The sequence below is a fragment of the Neodiprion fabricii genome, chromosome 4 (genome assembly GCF_021155785.1).
Source record: "Neodiprion fabricii isolate iyNeoFabr1 chromosome 4, iyNeoFabr1.1, whole genome shotgun sequence".
In the NCBI taxonomy this organism is placed as follows: domain Eukaryota; kingdom Metazoa; phylum Arthropoda; class Insecta; order Hymenoptera; family Diprionidae; genus Neodiprion; species Neodiprion fabricii.
Window position 1 is genome coordinate 9794582 of NC_060242.1, and position 24001 is coordinate 9818582.

At 36.6% G+C, this 24001-nt stretch overlaps 1 protein-coding gene across 7 annotated transcripts in view; it reads left to right on the forward strand.

The window, feature by feature from the left end:
- The window catches only part of LOC124180883 (protein-tyrosine sulfotransferase), a 270165-nt gene extending 251555 nt beyond the window's left edge, over positions 1–18610 (forward strand). For all 7 annotated transcript variants that reach the window (XM_046566796.1, XM_046566798.1, XM_046566793.1 and 4 more), the window contains 6 exons: positions 3073–3206; positions 4505–4613; positions 5711–5905; positions 12534–12787; positions 12929–13126; positions 16241–18610. In XM_046566796.1, the coding sequence (XP_046422752.1) occupies positions 3073–3206; positions 4505–4613; positions 5711–5905; positions 12534–12787; positions 12929–13126; positions 16241–16358 (1008 nt within the window). In that variant the 3' untranslated portion in view covers positions 16359–18610. The remainder of the gene's footprint in view (positions 1–3072; positions 3207–4504; positions 4614–5710; positions 5906–12533; positions 12788–12928; positions 13127–16240) is intronic.
- Positions 18611–24001: the final 5391 nt, after the last annotated feature.

A 24001-nucleotide genomic window follows, 5' to 3' on the forward strand; every position in this document is an offset into this window, starting at 1 on the left:
GGTATGGGGAATACCCGGGTAGAATGATAACCGACATTTGGCAACCAGCTAAGTCACGTACGATCGCGCTAGGCGATTTTATCTTTTTGAGGAAAATGTTCGTCTTGGGGAACAATGAAGTAGTACCCCTGGGATTCTTAGATGACTTACCAGCGGCCAGCTCTTAGCTTCAAAGTTATTACTTTCACATAGATATAATATGTTTTGCTATGTGCTACGCTCTAATGGAATTGGCACCGTTGCTAACCTGGTTCGGTTACTGCAGAACAGCAATTACAAATCATGTACCGACTGATTTCGAGATAATTTTCCGGTCTAAAGACATGAACGATATACTCCTGTCATTTTCCGAATCAGAAATATACCTTACGGTTCTGCAAATGAATTTTTCTTCAAACAATCTTTCATACCCGATGTCTTGCCAGCCCTGCGACTAAGCAACTCTAACTTTCGCGATATATACAGGGTGTTTCATTGTAATCGCCCCAATCCGATTACTTCGAAACTAAGCAAAATATCAAAAAATGTTTAAAATGAAACACTTTGAATGCCAAAATTTTTCTGCTAACGGTGATCCGAATTAAACCACCCTTACGAAAAATACGGTAAAAACCCTCAAGTTGGAAGTGAATTCGTACCGTCAACTTTCTTCTTATAGGAATTTAGCATTATCTATGCGTTGGAGGCACGAATTCACCCCAAAGTTGAGGGTTTTTTCCCGTAAGGGCAGGCCGTCGCAGTTATAGTTTTAAACTAGTCTCAGCCAGAGCCGGCGTATAATTTACGATCTTGACGTAGGAATTATTCATTGCGCATTACACCGTCTTCGTATGCATGCTTTTGCTCACATGGTTGCGTACATGTTCCTCTGAGTATAGGTGTGCAGGATTTACGGCGTCCAGATATCTTGGTTCCGCGTTTCCGTCGGCGGAAAAGAGATGCTCTACGTCTTTGTGTGATTTGTTATCAAGGGCCGCGGTAGCAGCCCGCGCCAAATACAGTGAAGAGGGGGCTACCAAGGATCTCTACTGCTGCGGGAGTAATTAGGCATGCGGCAACGAGCATGACATGGAATTTTAATAATATGAATGATCATTTGACGAGCTTTAATTTAAAATGAACACGAAAGCAATCAGTGCAGGCAGAGAAGAAATACAGATTTTATAAATTTTAAACGACCCGATTCTATCAGGATTCTTAAGCACCACCATTCGCGAATGTTCATCCGAGTTCATGAGCTAAAGAACATGGGCTATAAGTGTATTTTCTTCGTAAGGTTCTATAAGTAACGAAATATATAAAGAGGATACCGTCTCAGCGAGAAGCTCAGCGGGCTCGGCGCCATTATGGAGACTTGGGAACTCCGTTTGGTTGGCACTGTAAAGGGGGGTCCTCAGTACCTGATAGAGTATACCGACCTAGGTGTGTATTCTATTTTGTATTCGTGTTACCTAAGCTGTCAATTACCTGTCATAAAGTAGTAAAACACGTATGAATGATTTGTTAATTCGGGTAGAAGTTTTTTATTTAGATTCGAAATTCGCGAGGTTTTGGAAATAGAATACGTAAATAGCCCCACTTATGCTAGATAAACTTGTTCTTACAATGAGAGTATCAGACCTCCAGACCACGGATTCTGCTGAAACTTGCTCAATGCTTCTTCGGCTGAAAATATGGAGCTTCTGGATGTGTAGTGTCATCCACGGCATGGCGATTATGAAGGCACAGTGAAGTCCGAAGGCCCGAGCTGCGCCTGCACACGAGTAGCATTTCCGCGTTTTGCACGCGTATCAAACTCAATATTTTGCATTACCCCTAATCGAAAGTTCTGTTTGTAATGATTTTTTTAAATTTATTATCAAAAGTTTTGACGATTCTTTCATTTATGGGAAAGGAAATTGAGATGATCAAAATTGGGTAGTGGCTAAATTACGAGACAAGTGTAGATGCATGTGATCAATTATGGTAACAATCGTTTATTTAACCCAAAACAGCGTAACTAATAATGAGTTTAAAATCGAAATCAGTGGATAATGTATCAAAAGATACACAGAAATTTAAATATACATTTCACTCCAATTAAAGCCGATCTGTAACTTTGTTTAAAGTTGATTTAAATTGTGACTCTACATAGAAAAGAATCGTGCTCAAATGATTCTAAATTTTCTTTAATTTAAACTTTGAATTAAGTGAATCGGATAAAAGTTCGATGAGCTACGATTCCAGCCAACTTGAAAAACGTGATTTTTAGAAAAATACGTTTAAAGTTTTGGCTTGTAAAAAGTATAAATTTTTCAATCCTTACGGCTCTTTAAAGCTATTCTGCGATTCCTGGAACGCATAGTGGGCCTTCAGATTCCCCAAAGTACCGCTGCTTTTGAAGTTTCTACATTTTTCGTGCAGATCGACCCTCCTTTGTGCTTTTGACGCTGCGCCGTGCTTGCCGCTTCATGCGTGCGCTATCGTACATATAGGCGTAATTCTTGGTTTACATACCAATTTTCAAGTTAAGCAGTTCCATGATCTTCAGAAAAGCTGAATAGCCTTCATTAAACAGCACAGCAGCTACATAGGAAGCAATTTCGACCGTTTTCACACCAGAATTAGCATGTTTTGGGGCGAAACGCCTGTTGTCTGAGTGAAAGCTTTCGTTGGCATTTTACGTATGCCCATCCACCATCTCTTCAACAGGTCATCATTGCAAAGGTCTTCATATATCGACAATAGTATATGTTTCCGTACGTCAGCATGAAGAGGTTTTGGATACTTATATTCAGTCCCTCTAATTTGCTCGAACTAGTGTTTAAAAGACTCCTAAGGTGCCTATCGACGGTGCATAAAAGTGGACTTTCGGCGCAGGTGTTCTAAAAAACACTTTATCGATTCACTTCACCATTTTGGACAGCATAAACCTGTAGGTCGTTGCGTATTTGTCTTTTATGCAGGCAAATGTCACTTAAATCACGACATATTGGAGGCAGCTGAGAATTATGACAATATCTTATACTGCCCTTCACTGAACACAACTAACAGAGGTTCCTATCTTAAATTGGCTCTCCTTTATTTTCGCAGAAATATGTGATGGGTGCTTCGGACCACAAAGTCTATACCTACGACAGAACAATGCCGTTGATATTCATCGGCGGTGTGCCCAGGTCAGGAACAACTCTGATGCGAGCAATGCTTGACGCCCACCCCGATGTAAGGTAAGATAAATCGGTTTAATTTCTTTTTAATTTGTTCGGGGGTTGTCCGTCGAGTGGTACAGATTCAACCTCACAGAATTGAAGAAGTCTGAAAAAAGTGACCTTACTCGATAACTCATTTCCAGTAAGCACAATACCTACTAGGTACGGTACCACTTGCACCCTGAACCCAAGCATTCATGACAGTTTAACATAAACTGAATGAATTATTTTCAAGATCAAGACAGATTTTTATTAAAAAAAATTAATGCATTATTTACAATCCTGCTCTTCACCACTAAGTGAAAAAACATTTAGATTATCTATTTTTAGTTCAAATCGGTCAGAAGATTAATAACGTACACGACCATACAACGACCCCGATTCAGATGACAACAGTCCGATACGATAATCTTTCCATTTTGATCTTATTTAATTTCGAGGTCTCCTGTTTGTAGGGTATATTTTTAATTTCTCGCTCCTCTTTCTTCGGTTAAGCATAAGGTGAAGTTATTATTATACACTATTTGTGACCTAGCATATCAGAGGCTCACGTGACTTGAGGTAGATAAATTTTCACTTACTTCTTATCAATACATTTCATTACCAGTCTCGAAAAACTGTCGGAAACCAAATTTTTAGACCCCTAGTACTTCCGCTTTTCTGGTTATGGAGAAAATTCAAAACAATTTTTTTCCAAATATAACTTCGAAAGTTCGATTTTTAAAGCCTGTAGAGCATGCATCAAGTGCCCCATTTCCGAGCAGTGTGTTAAAACGAAGTTGGCACATGCGCACAATTGAAATTCTCGATTTCATATACTAGGACTTTTTGGGCGCATGCGCACATTTGAATAACGCAATTTTATACCTTGTGCCATTGGATGTAAGTAACCCAAGTCACAGTTTGCGCACCGACAGTGGAACTTTTGGTACTTCTCAGATCAAATTTTCCTTCACAAGTGTTGGAAAAATTGCAGCGTCACACGTATGGATAGGCAATATCTGACTTGTGTAATTACAGCGCTTGCCTTGGCTTGCGCTGCAGATTTCACACTCATCGGAAATCGCCCAATTTCTGCAATTGTGAAATAATATTATATCTTTTTGGTACCTCCTTTCTAAATTGCTACAAAAAATTGAGCTTATGAAAGACAACTGAATATTTCGAGAACATTTGTTTTCCCACTCCAATCGAGTATTGTCAATTTTTGAAGATTTCCAAGGAAAAACAAATATTAAAATTTGCATAATTTTGATTTAACATTTTAATATTGTCTATCATTAGACTCTGAATTATGCTAACCATCTATGTTTCAGGTGTGGTCAAGAAACTAGGGTTATACCTCGTATTCTACAGATGAGATCTCACTGGTTGAAGTCTGAACGAGAAAGTATTAGACTAGAGGAAGCTGGAATCTCAAAAGAGGTGAGAATCTAGGAACTACACGAAGTTAATTAAATTATATCATTTATACATATAAGCTACCTCGTACCCTGCATTCTCTACGTATCATGAACTCACTAACGCAGTTCCCATATCGCACGAGCAGAATGCTCCCTCTACTCTTGAACTGCAACTAGTCATTCCCTTGCATTCTGCTATAATATAATTTGATATTAATTTTTCAACCAATTAATACATTTTTTTAATCATTTTGATGTTTTTTTGAAGATACATGGTTCACATTTTAATTTTCAGGGTTCAGTATATCTTAATGCAACAATAATCTGTAAATTTCAATTGTAATTACAAAAAAAATTCAAATCTTAAAACATATTTTTAGTCATTTTGATTTTTCAATTTTGAGTTTTAACAAAAATTTACAGATCGTTGTTGTATTAGGAAAGATATACCGAACACTGAAAACAGAAAAAGAAATCATTAGTTAGTTAAAAAATGAACAAAAAATTACCGTTCTGTCTGCCCATTTCAATTTTGGTTGGAATATTTTTAGTTTTGGCTGCAGAATTTATGTAATTTTATTCATAGTTTTCAAAGATGTCGCATTCACTGTCAAAATATCATCATTCAAGACGTTCCGGGAGCTCCGGGGAGAGTAGGAAAACTCTGAAAAGAAATTGGAATGATTTTTAGGGTTGAATCAACAATTTACAAAATCGTGGACCAAATCCAAAAAAGTGAGGGTCAGACCCCAGTCGAATTGACGTGGAATACCCCATGTATATATGTGTGCTGCGCGTCACTACCTGTAATGCCGAAATAAAACGGGCACAGATGTTGGAATTATCGTGAAAAATAAAAAATTTCAGAAGTTTCATTTCTGTGGCGTGTGGCTGCTACACATACGTTTTTTTTTTTTTTTTTGTAATCAATAAAAATGTCTTGAATGATAAGAATCGCGATTCGTTATATTTTGAAGTACCACAATAATCAAATGATACTGCGACTCTGCGTATAAATTTTTAAATATTTGTGGTGAACCAGTTATGAAGCAAAATTTTCAACGAGCCATCATTGCAACTGTTCGATGACGTTTTCCAAAATTAAATGCTGCTCAACAGGTGATGAACAGCGCGATTGCCGCATTTTGCTTGGAAGTGATCGCAAGACATGGTGAGCCAGCTCCTCGCTTGTGCAACAAAGATCCACTCACGCTCAAGATGGGCTCATACGTCCTCGAACTTTTCCCAAATGCAAAATTCCTCTTTATGGTACGCGATGGGAGAGCAACAGTTCATTCCATTATCTCGAGAAAGGTAAGCACTCCAGCAATCATATACATTAAATAGTATTTTCTCGTCAGTTTCTGTTTACACGTGCTGCGTATAATTGAGCCGTCAGATCATGAAACAACACAAAATTCTGCTGGCTGTTCGAGATGGTCCCTTCGTTACAGAAAAAAAAAAAAGAATTTTTCATGGTAAACCCACAAAGTTAAAAATAAACCCCCAATTTGTGGATTGAACCCCTACTTTTGGGCGTTCAATCTTAACTTCGAGGGATACTCCAAAAAGTAGAAGGTAAACCATCAGCAATTGAAAGTTCATCCCCGTGAGTTATAGGTTAACCCCTAACAATTGACGGCTTATCCCTCAGAGCTGAAGGTGATCCCTTGATTTTGTATGTACGCCCTCAAATTTGGGGGCATACCATCAACATTGGCGATTAGTCTTTATTCTGAGCACAACGCCCAACTCTCCTTATACCACAAATAAACCAAAACAATGTAGGTGAACGTCAATCGGTGAGGATCATACCCTTCGATCAGAGTCGAATTTATTCGAGTGTTACGTCTCGCGTACCACCTCTCTCTATTCTTCCTACTCGCTAACTCTCCCACAGTTCTTATATTAATAACATGGTCTCTGTCCTATCCTCTTATCTCTACCTAGCCTCACGCTACTCACTATCGCACTTACTCATCTAATTCTATTCCCTTCCTTCAACAACTTCACACCTTTTCTGCACCCGTACGTTTCTAACTTCTAGAGACACTCCCATTCTGACTCTCAACAAAGTCACATCTAGACTTCTTACATAGCTTCGTGCAGCACACTTGGTTTTTACCGCCATCTCAGCTTCTTCGAATTAAATATATAAGTAATATCTCAGACAAACCCTACGTTATTCAACCCTAATACTGATTTCCGGTTGTCCTAGTGCGTAAAAGTGAAGCCAAACCGGTTGATTCCACCACTCGGGAGTAAACCCCATTCACGGACGTAACACGAGTTTAGTTGGGGATATTATAACTGCTTTCACTGCAGCAATGAGCATATACCTTGTATTGTCCCGCACGATACTTTAATGGAGTGAGGGTATTTAATTCGGATTAATTGTTGAATCAATTTTTGGGAAACCTAACCATATATTTGCAAGTTGAAGGAAAAATGGCATTTTCGCAAAAATCAGATTACATCATTGTTAAAAAAAAGTGAGCAAACGCTGAAACCTCCTGGGATTGTTGAAAAGGTCACTATCAAGCGTCCTGTGATGTTTCGTCATTGAAGAATAGGAATTCGGATTTTTCATGTGATTCCGCAGAAAATTGTCGAAATTATTTTGACTAGGGTAAGGAGAAAGGGGCATCAACATAGCCGGGAGCAAATATAACTACACCATACGCCTTTTTCCGATGACGCCATTAAGTGTATGCTTTTGAGCGGCTAAGTCAAGTAAGATTAAATCTAACGAAAAACACGTGTAATCAAACTCATATTCTTAAGTCGACAACATTCAATTATTCTTATTTTCAAAGAAAACCTTTTACTAATTTGCAAATAACTTGGTAATTCATTTCTTTTTTAATTCGCGGCGTTCACAGGATAAGGAGTTTTTCATCGAGGGATACGAACCATCGGTGTGGAAAAATTTGTACGACGCAAATTTCTTGTAAAATTTTCTTTTGGATGTCAACACACTTTAACCATGAAATAACTTAGTTTTGAACTGTGTTAATATTTTCCAAAATGGCTGTACTGGTACCTGTAAAGAATTGAAGTAAATTAAAACAATACGTAAATGTTCAACGAATAATTACTCAACGAAGAACAAAATTTAAAAAGCAATTTTTGGCTTGAACAGTAGTGTGAACTTAACCGACCGAAGTCGTGAAATTGTATGTTACCGAGCGCTCGAACAAAGCAAATACCAAGCTCATTTTTTTTAGTATTTGTTCTATTAAAGTAACACTTTTCAGAAAACTTTATTGTACCCTGATGAACATTTCTTCCGCTGAAAGTTTAAGCTTACTTGACATTATTTTGATAGACGAAGCTATTGAATATTGTCTATTATGACCGTACGCTTATACACTCTTAGGGAAAAATATAATGTATGGTTGATTTTCGCATGGTTGAAAATTTACAGTCAATTTATCTTCATTCATAGTTGTACGAATCATGATATTGTTAACTTTACATTGCTTATTTCGTCGCAAAAGCACATCAGAGAATATATGTATAATTGTATATTGTGACGAAACACCCTACCGACTATCGAACAAGAAAACTTTAGAAGGCACGTAGGGGCACAAACGGGCAGATTTTGTGTACCGGTGATCCACGACTCGTCGGCAGGAAGCTTTTTATCGCCTCACCTCTTTATTATTAAGCATCAGGTTGGGTAGGAATTTTCTTACCCAGACCCGATTCAAACTAGGAGATTTCCCGATCAGGTAGCCTCAATCACGTGTCCCGAGGGTCGTATTTCCGTGACTGCTGCACGACTACCACACGAGGTTCTTACGATAGTCCGAAGGGACATGCTGAGGAGGAGTGAAAGAGGCACGATTAAAGTTGTGATGCAGGATGGTATATGCCGAGATTATGAAGTATTTTATCACCTTATCGTGTTGTTGGTAACTTCCAAATTATGTCACAGGTTTGTTTAAATGTTTAGTTCAGCCGGCACGCTATCACACGCACACCCGCGTTACGGTCGCACTTGACTCGACGATTTTCCAAATGTATCATGTCTCGTGCGCGCGTTATTATCTGCACAATGAGCGTCGCTGGTCAGAGGTGGTTCGCAGGCCGTTCCCTTTCCGGTCCCCCTATTCAGAGGATACTCGGACTCGAAAATTTTTTACGACGCGCCGATTCGAAGAAAACATATAACTTGTGAAATGCTACCATACAGAGCTTCGTCCGTTGTATAGAACAATTATTATATCCATCCGACCGTTAGAATTGGATTTCTTATGTGTTAATTAAATGGCGAATACAAAATCTCGATGCAGCACCGTTTAAGAAAATCGCACGACGATTCCTTTCACGAGATTCAATATTATGTTAAAATATATGATTTTATGAAGCGAGAGATCGAAAATAAATTTAGTTTTTTTTTTTGAACCAGTCTAATTTATATATTAGAGGGGCTTCGCTACTCTGTACGCTTCGCGCGCTTAATCTCCCTCATTTCGAGATTGGATGGAACGGGACGGAAAAGGCCAGTGGGTTGTTATTATTATTATTATCATCATTGTTGGATTCCTGACACGTGGACGGCGGCGAGATGTCTTCATATATAGATATATGGGTGTATTTTCTTTCCCAAAATTCTATAGATTTCACCCGGAATTCCAAGGGTGTCCAAAGAATTTTATGTGTCTTTACCAGAATTCCATAAGTTTTCCCCAGAATTGACCTGACCCCAAGTGGTTGTGGTTGTGTTCGCGTGCGCGTGGATGCGTCGCGTCGTGAATCTTCGGGTGCGCGGGTGTGTTCATGTTAGTCGGGTGTATTCGGGTATGTTCGTCTGTATCGGGTGTGTTCGGGCGTGTTCGTGTATTTTCGCGTGTGCTCGTGTGTGTTCATAGGAGGTGTGGGTCAGCTCATATATGTCAGGATTGGGTATTTGCATGATTTTTATATTTCTTAACTTTTGATGTTTTTCGATTCTATAAATTTTTTTAGAATTTTTGAAAAAAAAATATTTTGTTTTTGTTTATAAGTATTTAAATAATTTAATAAATAAAAAAAGGCAATATTTAAATGAATAAGTAGCTCCATCTCGCGTATGTGACGTCACAATGCTGAATTTTTTTGAAATTTTTAACGCCAAGTTCTCCTGTAAGCACGTCGTACGTGTAATCAGCTGTTGCTCTGTGTTGTGATTGATGAAAAGAACGTCTGATAGTGCTGTTTATTATAAACTAAAGTTATTAAATTATTTAATATGTCATTAAAAAACGATTTTTGTTGGTGTATAGTACCAACTTGTAAAAATACTCAAACTAATGCTTGCTTAACATTCTCAGTATTAACATTGACACATTGACGTGATTATAACCTCCACACAATTATCCGTGTGAGTTAAAAAAAAAAAAACACCACACAAAAATTGATTTCTATTTTAATTATTTTCACCGAAGTCTGACATTAATTATACAATGTATCAAACTTAAAGTTTAAAAAACTTACTTAAAATTTTTTTAGCGCTAGAAAATATTGTACATTACTCTTTGTGGATTCAAATAAACGCGCCAGTAGCAGCACAATGACGTCAAACCAATCACATTCCGTTTTATGTCACGTGACTTTTATGTGATTTAGGACCACTTTTATTCATTAAATTATTTAAATATTTATAAACAAAATCAAAATATTTTTTTTTCAAAAATTCTAAAAAAATTTATAGAATCGAAAAACATCAAAAGTTAAGAAATATAAAAATCATGCAAATACCCAATTCTTACAGTCTCTAATGTGCTTCTGTGATGAAATCAGCAATATAAAAAAATATACAGCACATAATTCACGAAAAAGGAAACATTTGAATATAATTACAGGTGATAAGAAAAATTGACGACACTGTAGTCAGTGCGGCTAGGTGTTCTAGTGGAGTAAATCTTCGACCAAGCATCTTTAGATGACAGGTTCGATTCCTGGCTCAGTTGTCAAGTTTTGAAGTCACAAAAAATATTCGAATTTCACCTCGTTACTAATATTGTTAACTTTACAATATTTTGATTATTTTGATAACTATTCGCGTATAGTAGGAAAAATAAACAGAAAAAAAAATTGTTAAAAGTACCGTAAATACAAGACAGATCTCTTGAAAGCGCCCGTTCCGAGCCCATAGACTTATAGACATAGACTGTGTGATCTTACGGAGCTGCTGAAGCCCAAACCGAAGGACATCCTGGGGATGGCCGGCCCTCTCTGTTGCATGGTCGACATAGTGGGAATTATCCCCAGACAGGGAAAGCAATTAGGCAATTGTAGAGGTATACTTGTATAAGCTATGTGTTTCTCGCGTCAGGTCACCGATTAGAGTGCGAGGACCGGTCCCAGCTGCTGCTCTCTCTATCTTATCACGGCTTCAGCTCAGTGCACAGACTGCGCAGTCTATAAGTTATGAGCCATGGCCACCAACACCAACACATACACACGTTTTCGTCCGCAGCATTTGTCCGCTACACTTGATTCACAATCGGGTAAAAGTTGTGCATGTATTGGCGCTGGCGACAACCGCTTCGTTCGGACTGGGCGCTTTCAAGAGACCTACCCTGTATTGTTGTACACGAAACTATTTACGTATAGTAATTAGATGAACTATCCTCGTCGGGTTAATGCACCATACCACGGTAACGGCAGAAAAGTTGACGTACTTTCATTATTGTTTTTTTGTTTTAGCAAACGACGCAGGGTCATAATTTTATTGATTCAAGAGGTTAATAGATACATATTGAGGTGTGAAAAAAAAATTTCACTGCAATCTATAATTCTGCGGTATACAATAGGTATTTATTCAAAAATAAAATATAGTAGTCACCCTTTTTGATATTCAATATAAATTCAATTATATTTGTCTAAAAGCCTACTTTGATATTGCTTAACGGAAACATGTTTCCTGTCATAAAGGTTTTGATTTCTTAGTAGGGTGTCATCTTTAGAACAGCTTGGTAGATAATACTTCCAATCTTTTAAAATAAAAATATTTACAGCTTCACATTCTGGACTGGAATGAATGAAAGTATCTGACTTTCATTTTCCCGTAGTTCCAGTTTTTTTGGTTTATTTCAGAATAGGTATATATTGCAACTTTTCGACGAAGAAAAAAAATATACTATGAAATTTCTGATAAGGAGATAGGATTATAAATTATGTTTGGTTTAATCGTAGGTTCAATATTTTACAAGGTGTTAGAAGCCATCTCGAACAGCCTGAAAAATTTTATGTATCGTTTTGTGATCGATCGGTTCAACAGCATTCCGCACATTGTTAGTTCGTTTAGTAAGTATCGATAATGAAATGTCTACTGTTGAATATTCCTTTCGAATACTATAATTTCAATCAGATTACGAGAATCACCATTCATTATACGCGGTACAATTGCTAATTGGAAAATTGAAGGTACCGTAACTATCTTAAAGAAATATAAATCAAGCAGAAAAAAAACTTGGGTGTCTTAAAAAGTTTAATTTCTATATTTGGATTAACATGGCTGAACAATAACTATGTCGTAATAGAGTAGTTCCTGAAAAGTACGTGGCACAGAATTATTCATTACTAAACAGCACCAATCGTCAGATACCTGCGTGAACTAGCAACTGAAAGCATGTGTCTAGATTTAATTCAGAATTTTATTATCCATCTATTTACTTTGTTTTCCAAATTAGTTGGTAAGATGAAAATACCTAGTAACGACCTTATCTAACAACCGCAAAATTAGGTTACACACGTTAAGACGAGGACTCGTCGTAAAATGAAAAAAGTACAATTTCCAGTGTCTTCTTTTTAAACAATATGACTAAATTACATATTTTTCGACACAATCATATGCGAAAGCTTTACATTCAATTATCCTGATTCGAGAATTCTCTGGACGATATTACGTATTTAATGACGCTGCTGATTCGCTTTTGTTCATCTTCCTCAGGTAACAATCACAGGATTCGATCTCACCTCATACCGACAATGTCTGACGAAATGGAATCACGCTATTTCCGTGATGCACGGTCAGTGTAAGGAGGTAGGCGCTGATAAATGTCTGATGGTTCCTTATGAGCAGTTGGTTCTTCATCCCAAAGATTGGATGAAGCGAATACTGGCCTTTCTTGATGTTCCATGGAACGAATCTGTGCTTCATCATGAAGAGTTTATCAACAAACCTGGAGGTGTACCTCTCAGCAAGTGAGTAATAACGTCCTCTACCATTCTACTTTCGTTCAACGATCCTCCCTTTAGCTCGGACAAAAATTCACCATCCCCTCGAGAAAATCTCGTTATTGGATCAAGTATCGCCTCACCAAATACCGTCGTTTCTTGTCGTAGGGTTGAGCGGTCATCGGATCAGGTAATCAAGCCCGTAAACCTCGAGGCGCTGACCAAGTGGGTCGGCCACATCCCGGATGACGTCGTTCGCGACATGCCCGACATCGCCCCGATGCTCTCGGTTCTCGGCTACGATCCCTACGCCAATCCCCCAGTTTACGGAGCCCCGGACAGCTTGGTCAGCGACAATACCAGAAGGTATACATAACTCGAAATCTTGCACTTTCTCAGCCTAATTCTATAAGATATAGCCATGCCTTCCGACAATCGATCATCCTCTCAGATACCAGCGGGATATGTGACGTGGACTATTTTTAGTTTAATCAAGGTAAGTCATTTTTTGCACTCCCTGCAATCCACCCTGATGTTAAGCGAACGTAGAGATTTTTAATAGACAATTAACATCCGAGTGATCCAAAGTAAAGACTTTTTGAAACTTGCCATCTCAAGCAATTATTGATCACTAGTTGTCCATCTAGTTGGAATGATATGACGAGTGTCAAAGCAACACATTATGTATATAAAAATAACGTAAAAATATGTACGTCATGTGCTCAAGATTTTTCATCATTATGTAGTTTCGTTTCGCTTAACGCGTCTGTTCCATTATATGATGTTTCGATAATCTAAACTGGGCCCGGTTCGAATTTATTCGCATAATCGAGGTTTTACTCAATTTGTTTGCTGTTACTCGGATACAGTCAGTGCGAGGGTAAACGCACACAATCAATATTATAGCTAAGGAAATAAAAATGATAGAGTATCAAACAGACAAGCGACTCAGCGACCACAGACAGTGAGTCACCAGACAATGAGAGCGGAGTCAATATGAACAACTTATTATTAGCCAAGTAGTGCAGAAAAATTTTACAAATCTTATGTATCGCAATATCCATCATTACTTAAGTATCGACCACTTACGAACCCTGTTTGAAATATCGAATTCAAAATCCTTCAAAGTGGCCGACGCGTATTGAAAATGAAACGCTAATAAATTTACAAGACAAGTTCTTCTGGTTATACCGGGACAATCTCTTGAAACTATACATACAATGCGCATGCGCAAGTTTTATCGGCTGCATGGGCAGGCTGGCCACTCCGAGTTTCAGCTGTCAAACCCTGTTTCTGGCGTCGATGTAGTTTATACGAATTTTTAAGGTTAGAATCTCAAACAGTTGACATAGTGACTCGGAAAGTTGATGCTAATGCTCTTTGAAAATTGGCTTTATTCGAAAACATCGCCGCGAGGCGATTTCACCGACCAATGAGATTGAATTATTTGGCGCATGCGCATTGTATGTATAGTTTCAAGAGATTGTCCCGGTATAAATATCAGTATTTATGTTGACTAAATTTCAAGTATTACTCGTGTTATATTTTCGTAATCAGCATATTCAATATTAAATTATTGCACATTATCAGAAAATCCCAATCTTTAGCTAAGTTGTGTATTTTTTCAAAATTTTCCCAGAGACTTATATCCTATAAAATTCTTATTCGTTCCGTAAGCCTGAATCATTGATCATATGCGTCATTCGACGTCAAACTGCACACTCTCGAAACGCTCAGCTTACAAATTCGTGAATATGTTATCTTTAACCCTAGAGAATCCCCCTACTTTTTACAATTTTAGTCTAAACATGTTCGAGGTTATACGGAAACGAAAATTATTTTTAAAAAAACGGTAAAACGGTTGCGCACGGTGATCTCCAAACGCTCATATCTTCGGACCCATTTATCTTAAGGGTTCGGATGGGACTCATTTTGAAGCTACTAAAAATACACTTCCAAATACGTATAACAATTGCACTATCATCGCAATCGAATATGATTTTCCATTGGTCTAAATGTTCAAATGGATTTTTCACTATGATCTACACGACCCAAAATTCTAAAAAAATACCAGCTTGTTCCTTGTTCAATTTCCAATACAACCTAAAGAGAAGCGGTAGCATCGCAGCATTTGCTCCCAACTGCGCTTGTTGCGATTATTGAAATGGGAAAAATATAGCTCGCGTGTTTTATTGAAGATTTATAGAAGAACTGTAATCGTGTCAGGTTTTTGTTGTTGAAATTGATCTGTTCAACTTCAATATTCTGATACCGTGAATGCGCAACACAATTCAAAAAGATTTCTCAATCATTTGATAGTTTTATATCGTATTTTTAAAAGTATTCCTTTTTAACGCCATCAACAATATTTTTTCATTTACGTAGTTAGGTTAGTTTACTGAAACTAAAAGGAAAATTGCATGCAACAATTTATTTTTGCCAAAAACATCTGCGACTTCTTGTTGGACCAAACTTTTCCGCCACGATGAGAAAACAATATAACTGAAAAAACATTTTATTTCAAAAGAGAATATATTTATTGTAGTATTGTCAATGATAAATCATTACTGGGTTAAACAAAACAAACCTATTTAAATTATTTTCTAAAGATTTATACCAAGTCTTCCACATTGACTAAGTTACGTTAAATTTCTTCACTTTTCATGTAAACTCCATTGTATGTTCATTATAAAAATTTCATGTTTTATTGGAAATTGAACGAGGAACACGCCATTTTTTTAGAATCTTAGATTGCGTAGATAATGTTGAAAAATCTATTTGAATATTTATGCCAATGAAACAAGACGTTTCATCGCGAGGAAAGTAAAATTCATATGTATGTACGTGCTCTAAAGGCAATTTCATAAGCTTTAAAATAAGCTCTATCCGGACATTGTACAATGAAAAGCCCGGAGATATGAGCGTTCAAACATCATCACGCGCAACTGTTTTGCCGTTTTCTTTTTCAAATTTTTGCCGCGTCTATCTCCGAAAATACTAACATTTAAATTCGAAACAAATACAAGAATCTTCTTGAGACAGAGACGACATGTTCACAAACTTTTGTGAAATTGTGAAATATCGATGTAAATTTTTCCCCAAAAGTATGCGGTTTGACGTGAAATAACTCACACGCGAAGTGTGAATTAAAACGAAAATTCGAAGTTCGATCTTCTGAATATCATTGCATGCAAATTATTATCTGAGTCTGCTAAGTCGTCAAAAAAAAAATACTCTGCTGAAACGTGTGAGTCAAAGTGGCAGCTAGTCATATATTTCCCCACAAACGACTTCTCGCAAAACCTAAATGAATTGTAATTTGTATTTAACAAAACAAAAATTAATCATGCAAACTATCAATAAATTTGTTGATTAAAACTGAGTTATGTGACAGTTTCTTTGAAAATTTCCAACTCTCTAAAAAAAAACTGCATAAAAGAGTACGGATTCTACCACAACATTTTTTAATTCAATTTTCAGAGTCTTAGCTGAGGGTCAAATATGGGCAGCGAAAGTAAAGAAGCTAGCACTTCAGGAAAAACCTCTTCAGCCACCATCTGCGTCTACTAAAGATTCCAGTGACCTGCCAAATGCGTGACACCGAGTTTATATCCTCTTCGGAATGCGCCAGCACAACTTGAATGTGTACAATTACTATTATTACGTTTAACCAGACTCACGAACAGAGTATCGAATTTATCGTCGTTCATTTCACCCGAATTAGGACGATGACCAAGAAGCCTACAATTAACGCGTCGTATCCCTGGCAATATATCGCATTAAAACATTACACCATGTTGTTATACCACTTCCTAATTAAGATATACCTTATTGGTAATGTTGGGTAAAATAGAAGAAGAAGCGAAAATGTGGCTGTAAAGATAAACTGATGCCAAACAAATTATACGTATTGCAAGATGACACTAAATTTTTCTTTATTTTCACTGTGTTAAAGTTGATACTCAGTTCTAATACTTTTCGCGTAAAAACTTGATCCTACTTTCAAATATTTCACTTCTCTTTTATGGCAGTCAGGTGTAAAAACTATTATATTCCAACTAGCAATTATACTGATATTACCAACAGTTACAAGCATATTAATTTTAGATGTTTTAATAAGATTATAATCAAATTGGGTTCCTCAATATTTAGAAGACAAAAAAATATGCGGACATACCCTGTATAGCTGCGTTTACAAATGAAATTCAGTATTTTTCACTTTGCCCCAACAATGTTCAACTAATCATTACTTAGTATTCAATGAATAACAATACACTTGAGACACAACCACTAATCCTGGTTAAAATTGCGTGAATATACAAGTATGTAGTGAAAAGATATACATATTAAAACGTATAGAAAGATACTAGATTTTAGTGAAAATTTTTACGTTTTTACAGTATTTTCTGCAATTTCTATCCTAATCTGCACGAAATTTTAAACCAGGAATCTAAGAGACACAGATTTTTAAATATTCAAAGATTTTTAGTTGATCCACAGCTGTGTTACGTACAATATTTGAAAAACATATTATCAGTACATTTATGTAAACATACGACAAAATCATTTTATCCACCGATGATGTATAATTGCACTCCTAGGATATATGAAATCTTAATTATACTGAATGGTATACGTCCTCGTAGTCTGACAAATATATTACTGTCGAATATTATCGTAATTATTACTATTATTGAAACGAATATTTTGCCAGGTTACCATCGTGATTAATTTCTACACAAATAGTCGGCTCCTCTATTTTGAAGCACACTAAAATGCAAGGTACTTCAATAGGCATAGAAAAGTCAAAAGTATCGTGGTATCGACCAATGGCCAGTAAATAATGGTAAATGTTACGAGGAGATTACAACATTTGGCCAAGTACATCCAGTAAACATATGCCCATATTGTAAGGCTAAATTAATCAAATTATACAACATGAAAAATAAACTTGAAAATGTAAAAAAAAAACCTAGGGTTTGGTATCGTATTGTCATAACTTTTATGTAAACAGCATATGTCTGATGTTTAGTATAAATAGACAACTCGTTCAAAGGTTAATTAATTAATCAAATTTATTGAATAACTATTGATTAATTATCTATACTTTGAACAAGTTATCTATTTACTAAACATCCGACACATGCTGTTTACATAAATGTTATGAAAACACGATCCCAAATTCTAGGTTGTTTTGTTTACATTTTCGAGAATATTTTTCACGTTCCGTTTCTCAGAACGCATCTTCTGGTAATTGTAAAATGAGAACGTCACTAATAATCAAAATGTGTTTCGTAACATTTCGTTACGTTTTGCCATATATCAGGTACTTTTATTAATTAGATTTATGATTTTGTAATCAAATAAAATACAGTAACAGCAATAGGGTTTCAAAATTGTAAAATAAAAATGGTAGTACACATTGCGTAAAAAAGATGAATAAATGTGGACGATGCATCCCGAATACTTAAGATAATAATAAGAATGTACACATGATGGAAATTAATGATTATCAGGTAATTAGTGTATCGCAAGTAATGCCCCTGACTGTACTGTACAGAACGGTAATTACCTGTATATTTATGGCTGTTGTGTGAATCGAAAAGGTTTATGTATCCTTAGAATTTAAATGATAATTGAAAAAAGTGTACCATTACACATTATTCCTCAGATAGTATTCGCTATATATTTATAACGGTATATTGGGCAACTGTTCGTCGTACAATAGGAACAAAACAATATTCACATCGTTCTAGCACTCTTATATCTGCATGTAACATTGTCCTAATACCTGCGATATTGTAAATCCTTATATTGCGAAAATAAGTAAATAAATTATTTTAATAATAATTTTTTATTCTTGCTGATCATTACTTTACCCTTATACAAAGTAGTATTTTCGCAGCAAGTACGTAAAATAAAATTGTATGTATGAGTTAGGAACACCATTTTTTGATGACGTGTAAGTAAAATTCACAAAAAAAATCTTTGTGAAGGAACAAAAATATCAGAAATAATAATTAGACGAAAATTATTTTAAAAATTATTGCAATGTATAGGGTGGCATTAGGTGGGAGGAAGCGAGTCTGCGGGGGTAATCCCCCCCACCTGATGCGCATTATTTAAAAAAAAAATTTAAATAAAATCGATTCATAGAAGTATAATTAAAATAATTGTCTTGCATTTATTATACATTAGCAATTCTACAACGCAAATAAAAAATGTTCACTTCTTCGCAGTTCAGTAGAAATTTTTGGAATTGCAAGCATATATTATATTATACATGAGCAAATTCAATAATTCATACAACGAATAATCAATATTCATTTATTCCTATTTATTATGTGAATTGTTGATGTTGCTAATATAGAATAAACAGAAGACAATAATTTTTATCATACTTCCATGAATTTTTTATGACGTACGATAATGTTTTTAACAAAATTTTGAAGTTTTTGATTTTGCACACGCGTGTGCGTGCAATAGAATTTTATACCCGCAAAACAAGTTATTAAATCGAATTTTACGCACACTGCACTGAGAAAATCAAAAACCTGTTTGGAAAATGAAAACATGATATAAATATTCTATGTTGCAATACAATCGTGATGCAATACATCACAGATATCCACTAGTTAGGTATATGACACTGAGCTGATGTATGCGGATTGATCATTCGCCATTAATGGAATTCTGCGGTATTCATCTTGCTAATATTTCGAAAATCATTACGTTTGTTTGATTTAGAGATTGCAGCTTTTTATACATGAGTTGATAAGTGTAACATGATTTATAATTATTAATTAATTTGGTGATACAGTAATGTGACTTCTCAGTTTAACACCTATGCATTAAAAGTCTCATGTTAAGGAGTTGCTCTAGTGTAGAGTTCTTGATTTCGGGCATTTTCTTGGGCTTGATATAAAAAAAAAAAAAGAAAATATTCTTATCATCATTTTTCAGTGTTTTTATTGGTGCTCGAAAAACTGAGTTAAATTTTTGGGAAAAAAAGTAAATTCTAAAAGTTATGGGCATCTAAATACTTCAATAGTATGAATTCTACAAATTTACCATTGCGATTTTGTAGAATTTGTGTTATTTGTTTATTTCTGTGTCAAATGAAAATGTATTAGAATATTTTTGTTCAGAATTGTATACAGAATGGAGCTGTAAGCTCTTTTTAGCGTTTGCGGACTTTAATACTTGAAGTCATATACATCAATGTAGTGAAAAGCCTTTTTCAATCAATAAAAGTCTCATTACATTCAACGAACGCAGCATTTTCAAACTTTATTAATACTGAACAACTAAGTTGTTAAATTCGTATGATGACTTCGAAATACCCTTAATACTATTGGATATTTTTTAGAAATTCTATCACTATTTTGCAGTAATATTTGTACTACAAATAACTCATCAGATTAATCAGGTCTATGGGTTAGCAAACTCTTACTTTCTGGCCAGCGATATTTTTCTGATTGATTTGGTATGTACACAAATTTTGGTATCAGTCTAGTACTACTGAAGCAATCATTGTTATAGACGTATTAACCTTCTTACGTATATTAGAATGATTTAAATACAAAAAAATAATTGATTACATGCTCTTGGTCGAAAACAAGTTCATAGTTATCACTTAATGAACTCCTTAACGTTTAAAATTGTTTTTGTCTAGAATACTCATTAATTTTTGTATGTTTCATCAGTAGTTGCAAGGGAAAACTCAGCCCCCTGACACACGCTGCTAAAAGTGGTTCGCAAAATATCCCTCGATTCTTCTGTTAATTACCACCACTAGTGGCGCTAGTAGTTGTCTGACAAGCTTGCGCGCGGTCAGCGAGGGCAGCGAGCGTGTCAGAAATCTACTAGCGCCACGTAGAGGAACTAAAGAAGGGGGAGAAAACGCGTACAATTTTTTAGTATACGAGCAGTGGTGAGTGTCAGAGGGCTGGGAAAACTATTTTTGAATAGTGGAATTCTGTACTCTAGAAATCAGAGAATAATGTTAGACGTAATTTCTTTTTCATATCACATTGTTATAATTCCTGACTTCAGCAAAAGCTTTTATGATTTTTTTAACGACGATACAAATGATTGGAACAATTGCTAATTTTTTTCGCGTATATCACGTTTTTGTTTTCGCTGATTTTGTAAATTACTGTTGAAAATCTCCCTTGTGTTCCGAGTGTGATTTCCCCAGTTTTTGACTAATAGTATGCACAAACGAAAACCTAGGGAAATCATAGAGAGATTGCACACGCTAGTAACATCGACTCTGCGGTAAATCCGTGGTGCAATGATTATAATGATATGCCACATGACGATGGTTTTGTAACTAATTAATTAATGATAACCATAATATTCAATCTGATTAATTTGTTCGTCAGAAATCGATACTACGAATCATGAAAATGGTATTATTCTCATCATTATCAGATATTGATATCCTACTTGAATATCCACTATTTCTCGGTACGGACCGAAGTCGAAAGCTAGCTAGTACTACCAGTGACTACCAGAGTTCGGTTCGTGCATCAAGTCGACGTGACTCATATCCGTACGAAAAGTCGGCGCGACCGCCGCTTCCATGTAAACCTAGCCCATTGAAAACGTGTACCTAGCTTAAGGCTGCTGAGCACGGATAGGCTGAGTTCACATAGGTGTGACGGCGGCGGCAGATCCCGAAAATTCCAGAAAATAGCTACTGAAATTCGTTGATGAAAATGTAGCTAGACACACAATCAGCAGATTTGAGTCGCCAAATACCAATTAAGCATCGGAAAGCACTGGACAACTCAGTTCAATCGCTCGTTTCAGATAACCGAAACTAATTTCTCATAGAAAATGAATAATTATGACCACTCACTTTTGGGAACATCGAACTTCACTGGGTGTTGCTCCGTTACGCGATGATAACGCGAGGAGAAGCATGGATTCAAGTGGAACTAATTTTATTTAGAATTACTGATAATATATTGTTACAAAGGGTGAAATCACCCGTTTTGCCCCCTCTTTAATGATCTAGTAGTCAGCATAGATAAAAGACGTTTATAAACCTCTTATGTCTTTAAAAAGAATAAGGTTGCTGCGCCAACCAACATTATTGCAAAAAACAGTCTTGTTTCAGACTTTAAACGAGAAACACATATTACGCATTAAAAGCTTTTCACAACATTTTAATTTCGCCTTTGATTTTGGCTTGTTATTCACGCTCTTGATTTCTTTGACTTAATAAGTAAACTCGCGGATCCATATTTTATTAACGTAACGTCCAGAACGTTACATTTGGTGTCAGAAGCGGAATCTTGAGTTCTTGTTAATTAAGTCGATTCAGTGCGTGTAATAAACAATGAGCAGTAGTCGTATGACGCGCTCACGTCGAAGGGAAAGTGGAGAAGAATCTTCTCTTATGGAAAATCCGAGGGTTCCAGAAGAAATTTTATCACCTTCAGTAGACTCTCTTTTAACTCCTTCGATGGTCTCTCAACTTGATCTGCTAAAGATCTTGACACAACAACAAGAGGCGGCAAGACAACAACAAGAAGCGGCAAGACAACAACAGCAACAACTAATCCAGCTGCTTCGAGAGCAAGGGGAGGCTCGAGAGCGTTCAGAAACTAATCTTCAAGACCTTCTTCGGACGACTGTGGCGGCCCTTCAATCCGTTCATCAAATGAGTGGCGCTGGAGGACCGGCTGTTACACCACAAGGTTCTAGAGTCGCTACTCCTGTTCCCTCTCCTGTTCCCTTACCTGTTCCTGTTCCCGTTGTTCAAGAGATCCGACATCCAGGACGAATCCAGGATGTTCGAGATTCAAGGTCTGTGCCTTTTACTAGGGGAGTAGTTGAATCCCCAGTTTGTAGAAACAGAGTAAATAATGAGGTTGATTTTTCCGAGCCTTTGTCTCAGGTTCAGCCTCAATACTCTCATTTGAGTCAATTGAATAATTCGAGACTTCCTGGGGTTACTTCTCAGATTTATGAGAAACCCTTTTGTCCTTTGAAACCGCCAATTTTTGATGGAAAGATTCCACGGGCAGAGTATGAACGTCAATTTAACACTATTGCAAGGCATAATCAGTGGGACTCCGCCATGAGGGCCCACAGCCTTGCCTCTTGTCTTCGGACGCCGGCTCTAAATGTTTTAACGGCATTGTCTGAAGAAGAAATTTCCGATTATGAGAAACTTAGCTCTGCACTAAAGTTGAGATACGGGAATGATCACTTGACGAAACTGTACACGGCTCAATTACAGACGAGAAAACAAGGACGAGACGAAGACCTCGCGTCTCTTAGCCAGGATATAGAACGGCTTTCACGTGTAGCATTGCCAGATCACGAGCCGTCTCGTAATTTATTAGCGACTCAAGCCTTTTTAAGCGCAATTAGTGATCCGGAAATCAAAATGGCCGTTGGAACATCGGGCCTCACTTCTCTGAGGGAGGCAAAGGCCAAAGCCCTTGAGGTGGAGGCAATGAGGAAACAATATTTTGGGCTGAACAAGCTTCGTCGGATTGAGGTGTCCGAAAACACCTCAGAAAGACGAAGTTTTGAACACTCGGAGGAATCAAAACCTCAAAATTATAGAAATAAAAATAACAATAGTAATTTTAAACCAAGAAATCGAGGTTCTTTTCAAAACCAACAAAACAAGCGTATAAATAAGAACGCGGTCATGACGAGTCAAATCGGCTTGACCTGTATATTTTGTAAAAAAATAGGTCATGACGCCAATCATTGTTTTCTAATTAAAAAAATTAGTAGAGAACCGATGCAAGGCTCGAATTCAAACTCTTATAACTGGCGTAAGAAAAATATTGAAATAGGGGAAGCAAATCCTCAGTCGAGTTTTTCAACAGGAACTCACTCAAAAAACTAATTCCAGATGATTTGTCGGGGCGAAAATCATCGCAGATTGTTAGGAGTGAAAGCCCTCTTAGAGAACAGTTTTTAATTAGAAGTCTACGACAGTCTGGTCTTTACGCGCGCGGCACTGTAAATGGCGTCGATTGTCTATGGGTAATAGACACGGGCGCAGAAGTAACCGTGGTTCGATCGGATCTCTTTAAATCCGATGACCAGATTGTTCCCTCTTTTTCTCTGCGAACAGCCACTGGAGAGACGACCCCGGTTTTGAGACAGGTTACTGTCCAAATTAACCTTTTTGGGTGTATCGACTCTCCACATAAGGTTTTTATAGCAGATATAGAGGATGAAGGTATTTTGGGAATAGACTTTTTT